This window comes from Cebus imitator, unplaced genomic scaffold, assembly GCF_001604975.1.
Source record: "Cebus imitator isolate Cc_AM_T3 unplaced genomic scaffold, Cebus_imitator-1.0 Scaffold424, whole genome shotgun sequence".
Classification (NCBI taxonomy): Eukaryota; Metazoa; Chordata; class Mammalia; order Primates; family Cebidae; genus Cebus; species Cebus imitator.
Window position 1 is genome coordinate 906,103 of NW_016107739.1, and position 12,423 is coordinate 918,525.

The 12,423-nt window shown below is 41.7% G+C and overlaps 2 protein-coding genes across 8 annotated transcripts in view; one reads left to right on the forward strand and one right to left on the reverse strand.

Annotated features, from left to right (window-relative positions):
- Positions 1-12,423, forward strand: part of TENM4 (teneurin transmembrane protein 4) — an 827,507-nt gene that overhangs the window by 314,141 nt on the left and 500,943 nt on the right. The window lies entirely within an intron of this gene.
- On the reverse strand, positions 4,321-5,261 carry LOC108290128 (uncharacterized protein C14orf119-like). The gene has a single exon (XM_017509844.2). It carries the CDS (start codon positions 5,171-5,173, stop codon positions 4,748-4,750), a length of 426 nt encoding a protein of 141 aa, XP_017365333.1. The 5' UTR covers positions 5,174-5,261; the 3' UTR covers positions 4,321-4,747.

A 12,423-nucleotide genomic window follows, 5' to 3' on the forward strand; every position in this document is an offset into this window, starting at 1 on the left:
AAGAGAAAAGAGCTGGATATACTCATTAGGGATAGAATAATGTCCACATCTCATTAACTCTCATGCAAACATAAGCCCAACCCCAGAAAGTTCATGAGGTTAAAACTACTTCTCAGAGTCAGACAAGGACAGTGGGTTTCTATGGAAATATACAGTTTAAAGGGAAACTTTTGGAGTGGGTCTGAGAAGCTCCTGCTAACATCTCACTGATGCCATAGCCCCAGTCCCAAGGATTAGATCCCCTCAGAATGAAGGTCCTGAAACACACACCTGGGGAGGGCTGCAAATCATCAAATATTTATATATGTTCAGAAGGCTGATGGTGAGTGTTAGATGAGAGATTAAGTGTGAAAGAGATTGATAAACTGTAATGTTTCCTACGCATATATGTGCCTTTGTGTGATTCATATATTATGGACTGTGTCAATACTTTGCAAATTAGGAGAAAGGGGGGAACTCGCATGCGCTGACCGTGTAATGAACCTGTAGAGTCCAGCCCCAGATTTCTGAGTGAAATAGCATGTGTTTGCATGCATGTACATGTCTGTATGCACACGTATCTGTGCATGGGTGTGCATACACATGTGTGTGGGTATGTGTGTGAATCTTTGACCCTTTGGAAGTAGTCACCACTCTTTATACAGTGACTGGCTGCCTCTAAGGAGTGTAACAGAGGAATGAAAACACAGGCCGTGGTGTCAGTCATCCTGGCTCTATAACTTACTAGCTCTGTGGCCTTGGTCACATTATTTGATTAGAGTGGTACAGTTTTTGCCTTCCTGGAGCTTAAAGTCTGTGGATAGGGCTGCTCTGAGGAGTTGGGAGGTTACATCCACTGTACCCTCACACCAAGAAAGTGCTTAGGATAGGGAGAGTCTTTCTCCCTTAATTAATGGCATTTTTTTCCCCAGAGTTTAGGGAATGTTGTCTTAACCTGTTGGATGAAAGGAACCTCTGGAGGTATCTTTGGTTCCATAAGACCATGCCACTGAAGACCCAGGTACCTCAGTGCCTAGAGAGACTGTGGCAAAACGCACACTCTAGTGCTATTGAAAGGGCTAATTCCAGAGGTGTTCCCACACCTTGGCCATTCCTCTGAGGCTATTCCCTCAGTCTGAGCCATAGGGCTGGCAATTACTAAATTCAGAAGAATTGGAAACTGTTATCACTTAAGACATAGAACAATATTTTTGTTTTCTAATTTAGAAATTAAATATAGCTAATATCCTGGCCTTTGTTCTCCAGACACTGGCTGACTATAGATACAGAGGTGCTGATCCAGGCCAATGTTGCTGTGGATGCCATAGGCTGGAAATGCGCCTTTCTGGGCTATTCAGACCCAGGGAAGACTGCATAATTGTGTGTCACAGGGTGTTTCAAGCTGTAGGTCGTAGTCTGGTAACAGGTCATGAAATTAATTTGGTGGCTCAAGATCAGCATTTATTAAAGTAAAAACAGAGTAACCTAGTAACCATGGAGTAGGTAAAGATATGATACGTTTGCGCCCTATATACTCAATAAAGGTCTCATAGCCAAATATATATAAGAAGAAACTCCTGTAAATTAGTAAGAAAAGACAGACAACCTAATAGAAAAATGGGCAAAAGACTCAGATACTTCATAAAAGAAGATGTCCAAATGGCAAAAAAAAAAAGCACATAACATTATTACTCTTCAGGGAATGACAAAACCACAGTGAAATACTATTATGTACCCATCAGAATGGCTAAAACGAAAAATAGAGACTATCTAGAGCCGGCAAAGATGTGAAACTACTGGAACACACACATTGCTAGTTGAAATGTAATTGGTTTGATGACATTGGAAAACTGTTTGGCAATATCGACTAAAGCTGAACATATACATACCTGCACTTTCACTCCTTGGTATATACCCCTGAGATATGCACACAGACATCCACCAAAACACATGGCAATCAGCCCTGGAATGGATAAAGTGTAGCATATTCACATAGTGGAATATTCCACACGGCAATATTGGTGAACCTCAGATGCATGAAGTTGAAAAAAAGAAGCAGGCACAAAGAAACTTTATGACTGCACTTTAAAAAAGTGCAAAACCAGGTAAAACTACTCGGTGTTATCAGAGTCTGGATGGTGGTTGCCCCTGAAGGAGGGGTTGGTAAATGGAAAGAAGTGAAAAGGGACTCTCTAGTCACATTCTGCCTTTTGGTTCAGAGGCAGGAGGGCACGTTAAATGGATATTGTCAATTGGTAGAAATGTATCAAGCTATTCATTTATGATATGCACCCTCTACTGTACTTAGGTCATACTTCAGTAAAAGTTTATCAAATGAATGTAACAGAGGAGAAAATATAGCAGGTCATAAAGGTAAGCATCATTAAGGAAACTTCAGTTACATGTCCCTCTAAATATGTGTGTATAGACGAAGTTGAGGTATGAAATACATTTCTTCTTTAAATTTTTTTTAATTTTTAATTTTTATGGGTTCATAGTAGGTGTACGTATTTATGGGGTACATGAGATATTTTGATACAGGCATACAATGCATACTAATCATATCAGGATAAATGGGGTATCTGTCACCTCAAGTATTTGCCATTTACTTGTATTATAAGTACTGAAATTATACTGTTTTAGTTATATTTAAATGTACATTAATTATTGTTGTCTATAATAACCTGTTGTGCAATCAAATACTAAATCTTATTCATTCTTTCTCACTATATTTTTGTAGCTATTAGCCATCCCCACTTCCTTACCCTCACTACCCTTCCCAGCCTCTGGTAACCATCCTTATATTCTCTATCACCATGAGTTCAATTGTTTTAACTTTTAGTTCACACATATGAATGAGTACATGCAAAATTTGTTTTTCTGTGCCTGGCGTATCTCACTTGCCATAATATCCTTCAGTTCCGTCCATATTGTTGCAAATGACAGCATCTCATTGTTTTTTATGACTGAATAGTACTCCATTATGTATATGTTCCATATTTTCTTTATCCATCTGTTGATGGACACATAGACTGCTTTTAAACCTTGACTATTGTAAGTAATGCCATAGTAAACATGGGAGTGCAGATATCACTTCAATATACTGATTTTCTTTATTTGGGTATATACGTATTAATAGAATTGCTGGATCATATGGTAGTTTTATTATTAGTTTTTTTTAGGACCTCCAAACTGTTCTCCACAGTGGCTGTACTAATTTTCATTCCCACTAACAGTGTATGAGTGTTTCCTTTTCTCCACATCCTTGCCAGCATTCATTATTGCCTGCTTTTTGAATAAAAGCCATTTTAACTGGGATGAAATGATGTCTCACCTAGTTTTGATTTACTTTTCTCTGATAATCAATGATGTTGAGCACTTTTTCATCTACCTGTTTGCCATCTGTATTCTTCTTTTGACATTCTTCTATTTTCAGGTCTTTTGCTCATTTTAAATCAAATTTTAAGATTTTCTTTGCTGAGTTGTTTAGGTCCTTCTATATTCTGATTATTAATGTCTTTTCAGATGGATAGTTGGCAAACATTTTCTCCCATTCTGTGGGTTGTCTCTTCACTTCATTGATACTATTTTGCTTTGCCATGCAGCTTTTCAATTTGATGTGATCCAATTTCCATTTCTCCTTTGATTGTCTGTGCTTGTTTTACTTGGAAAATCTGCGTAGTCCAATGTCCTGGAGAGTTTCTCTGATGTTTTCTTTTAGTAGTTTCATATTTTCAGGTCTTAGATTTAAGTCATTAATCCATTTTGATTTGATGTTTGTACATGGTGAGATAGGGATCTAGTTTCATTCTTCTGCATATGGATATCTTGTTTTCCAGTACCATTTATTGAAGAGAGTGTCCTTTCCCCAATGTGTGTTCTTGGTACTTTGTTGCAAATGAATTCACTGTGGGTATGCAGATTTGTTTCTGAGTTCTCTTTCTGTTCTATTGGTCTATGTGTCTGTTTTTATACCAGTACCATGCTGTTTTGGTTACTATAGCTATGTAGTATAATTTCAAGTCAGGCAATTAGATTCCTCCGGATGTGTTCTTTTTGCTTTGGTTAGCTTTGCTTATTCTGGGTCTTTTATGGCTCCATCTAAATTTTAGGATTCTTTTTCTAGTACTTTGAAGAATGTCATTGGTATTTTAATAGGAATTGCATGGAATCTGTGGATTCCTTTTGGCAGCATCGGTATTTTAAAAATATTGATTCTTCCAATCCATGAACATGAAATATCTTTCCATTTTCTTGGTGTCTTCTTCAATTTCTTGTATCAGTTTTTTATAGTTTTTATTGTAGAGATCTTTTACTTTTTTGGTTAATTTTTTTTTTTTTAATTATAAAAGTACCACCTTTTATTGTCCTGTCTTATTTCTGGGGAAGGAGGGTTCTATTTTACACACTTCATAAGCAAGCAGTGGGCTTGAGTTATAATGTATAGGTTCCTTTTGGTTATAGTTGCAGAAGAGGCCATCAAATTCTTGAAGATTTGACATCTCTTGAAAAGAAGCAAACTAGTAGACCGATGAGCTGGATTGCTTAGATTGATAACATTTACAAGTAGGAGTCCCATTGACATGCTATTAGCGTTGAAATAACTACGCCTGTACTGGTCAATGAGTTCAGTCAGTTGGTCGGAATACCAGTTCCAGTCCTTTAGGTGACAGATTTGAATTGAGTTCTCATTGCAGAGTCATGGCCTTGTAACATATACATAGAGTCTTGGCTCAGCTATGGTTATCTTCTTTGGTCTGAATGCCTATCAGTCCTTACCAGCTGTAGTAGCCACTGCTTGGTAAAATTTTGCCACAAAGTCTGGCTCACTGAACTCCAGCTGTCTGACAAATTCATTGCACTCCTGCTCAGCCCAGCCTCGAAACCACTGATCCCAAAGATATAGCTGGCACTCAAAGATAGAAGGTGGTCGGTTTGCCCCAGACACACTAAACTGCTCCAGACTATTCAGCAGTGGCTGTAATTTTCCTGGCACTGCCTTAGCTACTAGGTCCTCTAGGAAACGTTCACGCTGGGGACCTGACCAATTGGCAAACCAGTGAAGAACACACTTCATCTCTTGGGAGGTGATGTAAGACATTGGAGGAGGGGAAGGGTTAGTGTTGTGTGGTATTGAGGGTAAGAGAGACCGGCAGGATAGTGGCATTGAAGAGGAAGATGACTCCAGTGGCATCCTCCGCTTTTCTCTCGGAGGGCACCCGAAGATTGTCACAAGAGTCCTTACAATCCAACTACCGCCACAACTTCCAAACTTCCTGAAAACCCCCTTTTTTGGTTAATTTTATTCCTAGGTTTTTAATTTTATTAATAGCTGTTAAAATTGGGATTCCTTACTTGATTTTTTTCCCCTGATTGTTTGCTGTTGGCATATAGAAATCCTACTGATTTTTGTACATTGATTTTGTATCCTGCAACTTTACTGAATTTGTTTATCAGTTCTAAAAATTTTGTGTGAAGCCTGCAGCTTTTTCCAAATGTAAGGTCACATCTTCTGCAAACAAGGATAATTTGACTTCTTCCTTTCCAATTTGGATGCCCTTAATTTCTTTCTTTTGTCTGATTGCTCTAGCTCCAGTAGTATGTTAAATAACAGTGGTGAAAGTGGTTATCATTGTCATATTCCAGATCTTAGAGGAAACGCTTTCCATTTTTCCCCATTCAGTATGATTCCAGTGGTGGATCTGTTACATATGGCTTTTATTGTGTTGAGGTATGTTCTTTCTATATGAAGTTTTTTAAAAGTTTTTATCATGAAATAATTTTTTCAAATGCTTTCTCAGCATCAATTCAAATGATTATATGATTTTCTTCCTCCATTCTGTTAATATGATATATCACATTGATTGATTTTTGTATGTTGAACTACCCTTGCCTCCAGGGATAAATCCCACTTGGTCATGATGAGTGATCTTTTTAATGAGTTGAATTCAGTTTGCTAGTGTTTTGTAGAGGATTGCTGCATTGATGTTCATCAAGGATATTGGCCTATAGTTGCTTATTTTTGTTTGCTTGTTTGATGCATCTTTGTCTGGTTTGGGTATCAGGGTAATATTGGCCTCAAAGAATGAGTTTGGAAGTATTTTCTCCTCCCCCATTTTTCATAATAGTTTGAGCAGGATTGGTATTAGTTCTTTATTAAATGTTTGGTGAAATTCAGCAGTGACACCATCAAGTCCCAGGCTATTCTCTGCTGGGAGACTTTTTATTATGCCTTCAATCTCATTACTTGTTATTAGTCTGTTCAGGTGTTGGATTTCTTCATGGTTTAATCTTAGTAAGAAATATGTGTCTAGGAATTTATCCATTTCTTCTAGGTTTCCAGGTTATCAGCATATAGTTGCTCGTAGTGGTCTCTAACGATCCTTTGAATTTATGCAGTGTCAATTGTAATGTCTCATTTTTCTTTTCTGATTTTATTTGGGTCTTCTCTGTTTCTTAGTCTTCAGATGTATTTCTTAATGTTGAATCACAGTCAGCAAATTAAAGCCACTGTTTTAATGAACCCCTTCCATTTTTAGGTGAGGAATCTGAGGCCCAGAGCAGAAGGGAATTAGGAGCAGAGGTAGGAGGAAGACGGAGCTAGGAAGAAGTCTCTAGGTCTCCTGCTGCTGCTGACTCTGTGTTGAGCCTGTTTTCACTGCCTGGAATGGTGCATTCACATTGATAGGCTCTGTCTGGCATCTTAATCTCAGGGAGGCAGGCTGGTACTTTTGGTCCAAGGGGAAGGATTGTTTTTCCACCCACAGACAGTAGAGTTGGAGGCCCAGCCACCTCTGCAGGGCCCTGGCTCCAGCTCTCCAGATGCCCTCCCTCTTCCTTCCTGCCTCTTCTGTCTAAATCAGCTTCCCTCGGGGCAGCAGAAACAACACTGCTCTAAATCCTGTTTTCATTTGTAGAAGACGACTGTCATGCCAAAGCTGTTTGATGGTTGTAGAAGTTAGAAAACTGTGAAGAAATTGCATTTGGAGAATAAGATCTGACAACAAAGGCCTCAATTCTGGCGTGGCACTTTTATTTTATTACAAAATTGTGAGTTCATTAAGCAGACTTCTTCTTTGGGGGTCAGAGAGTGCTACCGGGCTTCGAGAGCACAAGAAGAACAATATGCAGCCCTGTTTCTGCCAGGCACAGCAGCCCAGAAAAGGGAAATGTGTGGACTGTAAAAGGCTTAGTCTGAGCCTCACACAGCACCTAGAAGCATCTTAAATAGGAGGGTAAATAATATCAGTGGCTTGCTGACTATTTTGACCATGACCCACAGGACAAAATACATGGGATATCTTAACTCAGGACACATCCCCACCCACTTAGGTAAATACGTGAGGCTTAGGACCGACCAGCCCAGACCACCAAAGTAAGGGCATCTAGCCCAACCTTGGGGTTAGGGAGCCTGCAGGGAAGGGGGTGATATTGTAACCAGAGGAGTAGGGGCATCCTGAAGAAGCTCCCAATTCCCAGATCCAAAGAGGTTCTTGGCCTCTCTTACCCCAAAGAATGGGGAAAGGGGCCCCAGAGCTGCAGTGAGCTTTACCGTTTTAATAAATATCGTGGAGCCAAAGAGTTTTGCGGAAAGTGATTTATTAAATGGAGCGAGAGAGAGAGAAAGACAGCTCCCACACTGCCATGGGAGGGGATCCAGAGAAGAAATTCATATAGTGAGGAAGAAGCGGGATTTTAACCCTTGAGTTATTCCCTCCTCATTTATGTTCTCGTCCAATGAGAGTAGTTTCAAACTTAGCTGGAGTGATTGATCTTTGACTCTGATACCAGATTGGCTGCTTGGTCCACAACAGAGCCTCTCCTCCCAGAGCTTTCAGTGGGCTTTTTGGACAAAGAAGCCCATCTAGAATTTCTTTACCTAGCCCACATGTGGGAAACCCAGACAAAGAACTTTACATTCCCAAATGGAGGGGTGGAGCCAGGAAACTCCTGCTTTGGAAACTACACCCCTTGTGGACCCAGGAAGAGAAGTTTTTCTTTAACACAGTCCCTCAGTCCCCCCTCTGAATAGGAAAGTCCAACTGCTATTGGGACAGGGACGTTGATTGCTCTTTAACTACTTCCTGCTGAATTGGGGCGTACAAGGGGCCCTGCAGTTGAGGTCTCTTCCAGAGGGGAGCCTTCCAGGGGTACAGGTTGATCCAGAGGCCCACGGTAGAACTCATGAGCCAAGGACACCTGGGGTTTCACTTGCAGGGCCATTTGTTGCCTATGGCCTCAATTCTAGAAGAAACGAATTTCACAAGAAGGTTAAAGATGAGATGCCCGAAGGCCAGCAATAATAGAATGGTTATACACGGGCCTAGAAGAGGGTAGAGTCAGGACAGCCAGTTGTTAAACAAGCACCACGATCCTGTTTCTTGAAGGTCTTTAGCCCTGCCTTTGATTCGGTCCCTTAGTTCTTTAACTTTGTTTAAGAAAATACCCGATTGGTTTACGAAGTAGTCACATTCTTTTCCTAAAAAGAGACAGGTTCCTCCTTTGTCTGCCATTAGCAGATCCAGGAACCTTCTATTTTGAAGAGATACAGCAGCTAAAGAGTTAAGCTACTTCTGCAGAGAGAATTAGCTACCTTTTCCATGTTATTATTTAACTCCTGAGATAGCTTATAGTAAAACCGAGCAGAGGTAGTAACTTCTCCAATGCCAGTACCAAGTCCTCCTATTATTCCACCCCACCAACTATGAAAGGAATAATTCGAGTTCCAGTATGGTGCGGCCTTGGCAAGAGAAGGCAGCACCTGAGAGTCGGTGTAAATTGTTATGGGGTGAGGGGGGCACTAGCAAGGAGAGAAGGAGAGCTATCAGGCTAATCCACAGGGGCTACCACATAGAGCTGAGTCGTAAATAATAAAGTTAAGAGGGATAGTCCTGATGATGCCAGGATGTAAGTTAGACTCATGACTAGTTACTTTCCTGGGGATCTTGTTGGAAGAGCAAACGTAAATCCTCTAAAGGTTCGCAGGTATATGAAGGGTCGTCTCCTGAAACTTCAGGCTGTGGAGTGGAGGGCCTGTGATTTTCTTCAGGAGGTGTACAAGGCTTCAGCCAAGTGTGATGAATCCACGAATCAATTTCCACCACCTTAGCTGCCATTGAGGTAGACAGAATAACCAAAAATCGTCCTTCCCAAGACAGGCCTAGAGAGGGAGAGTCTGAGGGGAGAGACTTAACAAGCACCATGTCTCCAGGGCAGAGCAACTCTTTCCCTTTTCCCTATGGTATCCTTCAGGTACGGTCCTAAGAGCCTCTTGGTAGTTAGCAAGGAGTTTATATCTTTTATTAAGTCTGCTGTTTCCTTGTCTAATACAAGATCATTAGTAAGAAAGGGCTGTCCATAAAGCACCTCATAGGGGCTGAGTCCTATTTTCTGAGGAGAGTTTTGAGCCCTTAAGAGTGCTACTAGTAATAGAGAAGGCCAGAGAGGGGGGTTTCCTGTGACAGTTTCTTTAGGTGTCTGTTAAGAATTTCATTCATCTTCTCCACTTTCTCTGAGGCCTGAGGCCTCCAAGCACAGTGGAGATGATACTGTATTCCTAATGCCTTGGAATTTCCTTGGGTCACTGCAGCTTTGAAGGTAGGGCCATTATTGCTTTGAAGACTGAGAGCGAGTCCGAATCTAGGATTATTTCATTGGTCAGGACTTTTATTACCTCTTGGGCTTTCTCTGTTCTACAGGAAGAAGCCTCAACCCAGTTTGTGTAGGTATCTACACAACCTAGCAGATATTGATATCCCTGAGACTTAGGCAGATGGGTAAAGTCCATTTGTCAGTCCTCACCTGGGTAATGACCAGCTCACTGTTCCCCAGGAGCTTTGTGATGTAACAAAGAATTATTTTTCTGGCATATTTCACATCCTTTGACTATTTGTTGGACAGCCTTGAAGAGGCCTTTTTCTGTAAATATAGATTTGGCCATCCAATGTGTATTCTCTATACCCATATGGAAGGTTAAATGCAGGGTTTTAAGTACTTTCCACAGGCTGGCAGCAGGCAGGAGTACTTTTCCCTCCTCAGTGGCTAGCCATCCTGAAGGAAGATTATGTCCCTGGGAGATTGCCCGCTCTACCTCTTCTGATGAATATTGAGGTCTGGTTCCCTAGAGAGGGTTTTCCCATGTTAAAGGTCCTTCTATAAACTGTTAGTTACCTGCCCTTTTTGCCTCTATGTCAGCTGGGCGATTGCCCTCCACTTCCTTCTCATCTCCTTTCTGGTGACCTCGGCAGTGTAAGACTGCTGCCTCTTTGGGTTCTTGGACAGCTTGTAATAAGTCTAAAATTTCCTTATGATATATAATGGGAGTTCCTGCAGAGGTTAGGAATTCTCTTTCCTTCTGTACGGCAGCATGGGCATGCAGAACCAGGTAAGCATATTTGGAATCTGTGTACATGTTTATTCTCTTTCCTTTTCCTAATTTTAGAGCTCGAGTGAGGGCTACTAGTTCTGCCAGCTGAACACTAGTTCCAGGAGGAAGAGAATTACTTTCAAGCACTGTTTGATTACTGACTATGCATATCCTGCCTTTCAAACTCCATTTTCCATAACTGAGCTTCCATCAGTGTACCGGTTAAGATCAGGATGGCTAGAGGAATTTCTAAGAGATCCTCTTGAGCCGCATAGTTCTGGGCTGTAACCTGCTGACAGTCATGTTCTCTGTCTGCCCCTTCCTCAGGAAGAAAAGTAGCTGGATTGAGGGCTGCACATGTGAGCAGCTGAAGTACAGGCCCTTCGAGCATTAAGGCCTGATATTTGAGTAAGCGGTTGTTGGACAGCCGGAAGCCTCCTTTAGAGGCCAGAACTCCAGCTGCACCATGTGAAGTCCACACAGTTCGATCTTACCCTTGCACTATTTTAATAGCTTCTGAGACCAGTGTAGCCACCGCTGCTGTGACCCACAAGCAGTGTGGCCACAGCCCACAAGCAGTGTGGCCAGCCTTTTCTACTGTATCAATTTCCTCACTTAAGTATGCCACCGATTGTGCTGTGGTCCCCCAAGTGTGGGTGAGAACCCCCAGCGCCACTCCTGACTTTTCCATAACATATAGGAAGAAGTCATTCTCTGTAGGAAGGCTTGGAGCTGGAGCCTGCAGTTGTGCCTGCTTCAGGGTCTGAAAAGCTGCCTCAGCTATAATCCCATTGTATTAGATGGGTGTTAGTGTTTTGGATTTCCTTAATCAGAGTGGATAGGGCTTTGGCTATTTTACCATATCTGGGAATCCACAATTGGCAAAAACCAGTTATTCCTAAGAATCCCTGTAACTGTCTTAAGGTCTTTGGATGGCAGAAGGGCAGTATGAGTTGGAGACATTCTCCATCAAAGGCCCAAGGTCCCTTAGACAAGACAAGCCCTAAGTATTTTACCTCTTGACTACAAAGTTGGGCTTTTGGTTTGGAAACCTTATATCCACAGGTGGCTAGAAAGTTTAGCAGGTCCTGGGTGGCCTGCTGACACTGGATTTCTGAGTTAGCAGTTAAAAGTAAGTCATCCATATATTGAAGAACCAGGGTACCTGGATGTGAAAATTTGGAAACCTTATATCCACAGGTGGCCAGAAAGTTTAGCAGGTCCTGGGTGGCCTGTTGACACTGGATTTCTGAGTTAGCAGTTAAAAGTAAGTCATCCATATATTGAAGAACCAGGGTACCTGGATGTGAAAATTTACTAAGTTCCTTCTAGAGCCTGGCCAAACAGGTGGGGGCTATCTCGAAAGCCCTGGGGTAACACTGTCCAGGTGAGCTGAGAATTCTGGTCTAAAGCATCTTCAAAGGCAAACAGAAACTGGGAGTCAAGATGTCATGGAACACAGAAAAAGCCATCCTTAAGGCCTAGGACTGTGAATCATTGTGCCTGTCCTGGTATTTGAGAGAGCAAAGTGTATGGGTTGCACACAGCTGGTCACAAAGGGATCACAGCTTCGTTAATAAGCCTGAGATCTTGCACCAGCCTCCATTGTCCATTAGGTTTTTGTACTCCTAAAAATTGGAGTAGTGCAATGGCTGTTACAGGACTTTACTAGATTCTAAGCTTTTAAGTTCCTTACAATAACCTGTAGCCCCTTTTTGGCTTCTGGTCTTAGGAGGTACTGTCTTTGGTAAGGAAAAGAGGTGGGATCCTTTGCCTTATTCTAATTGGGCAAGCATTATTTGCCCTCCCAAATTCTCCCTCCATTGCCCAAACCTCAGGATTAATCCCTTCTTTAAATAATGGGCAGCAGAGAGGAATTTCCTGCCTGACTATGTTCATATAGATAATGGCTCCTGCTCTGGCTAACAGGTCCCGCCCTAGAAGGGAGTGGGACTTCCTGGCATGATGAGGAAGGCGTGGGAGAAGAGTATTTCTCCTCAGTTACAGCTTAGGGGCTGGGAGAAATATCGGGAGACTGCTTGTCCTAGGACTTCTTGGACAGTTACAGACTTGGAGGA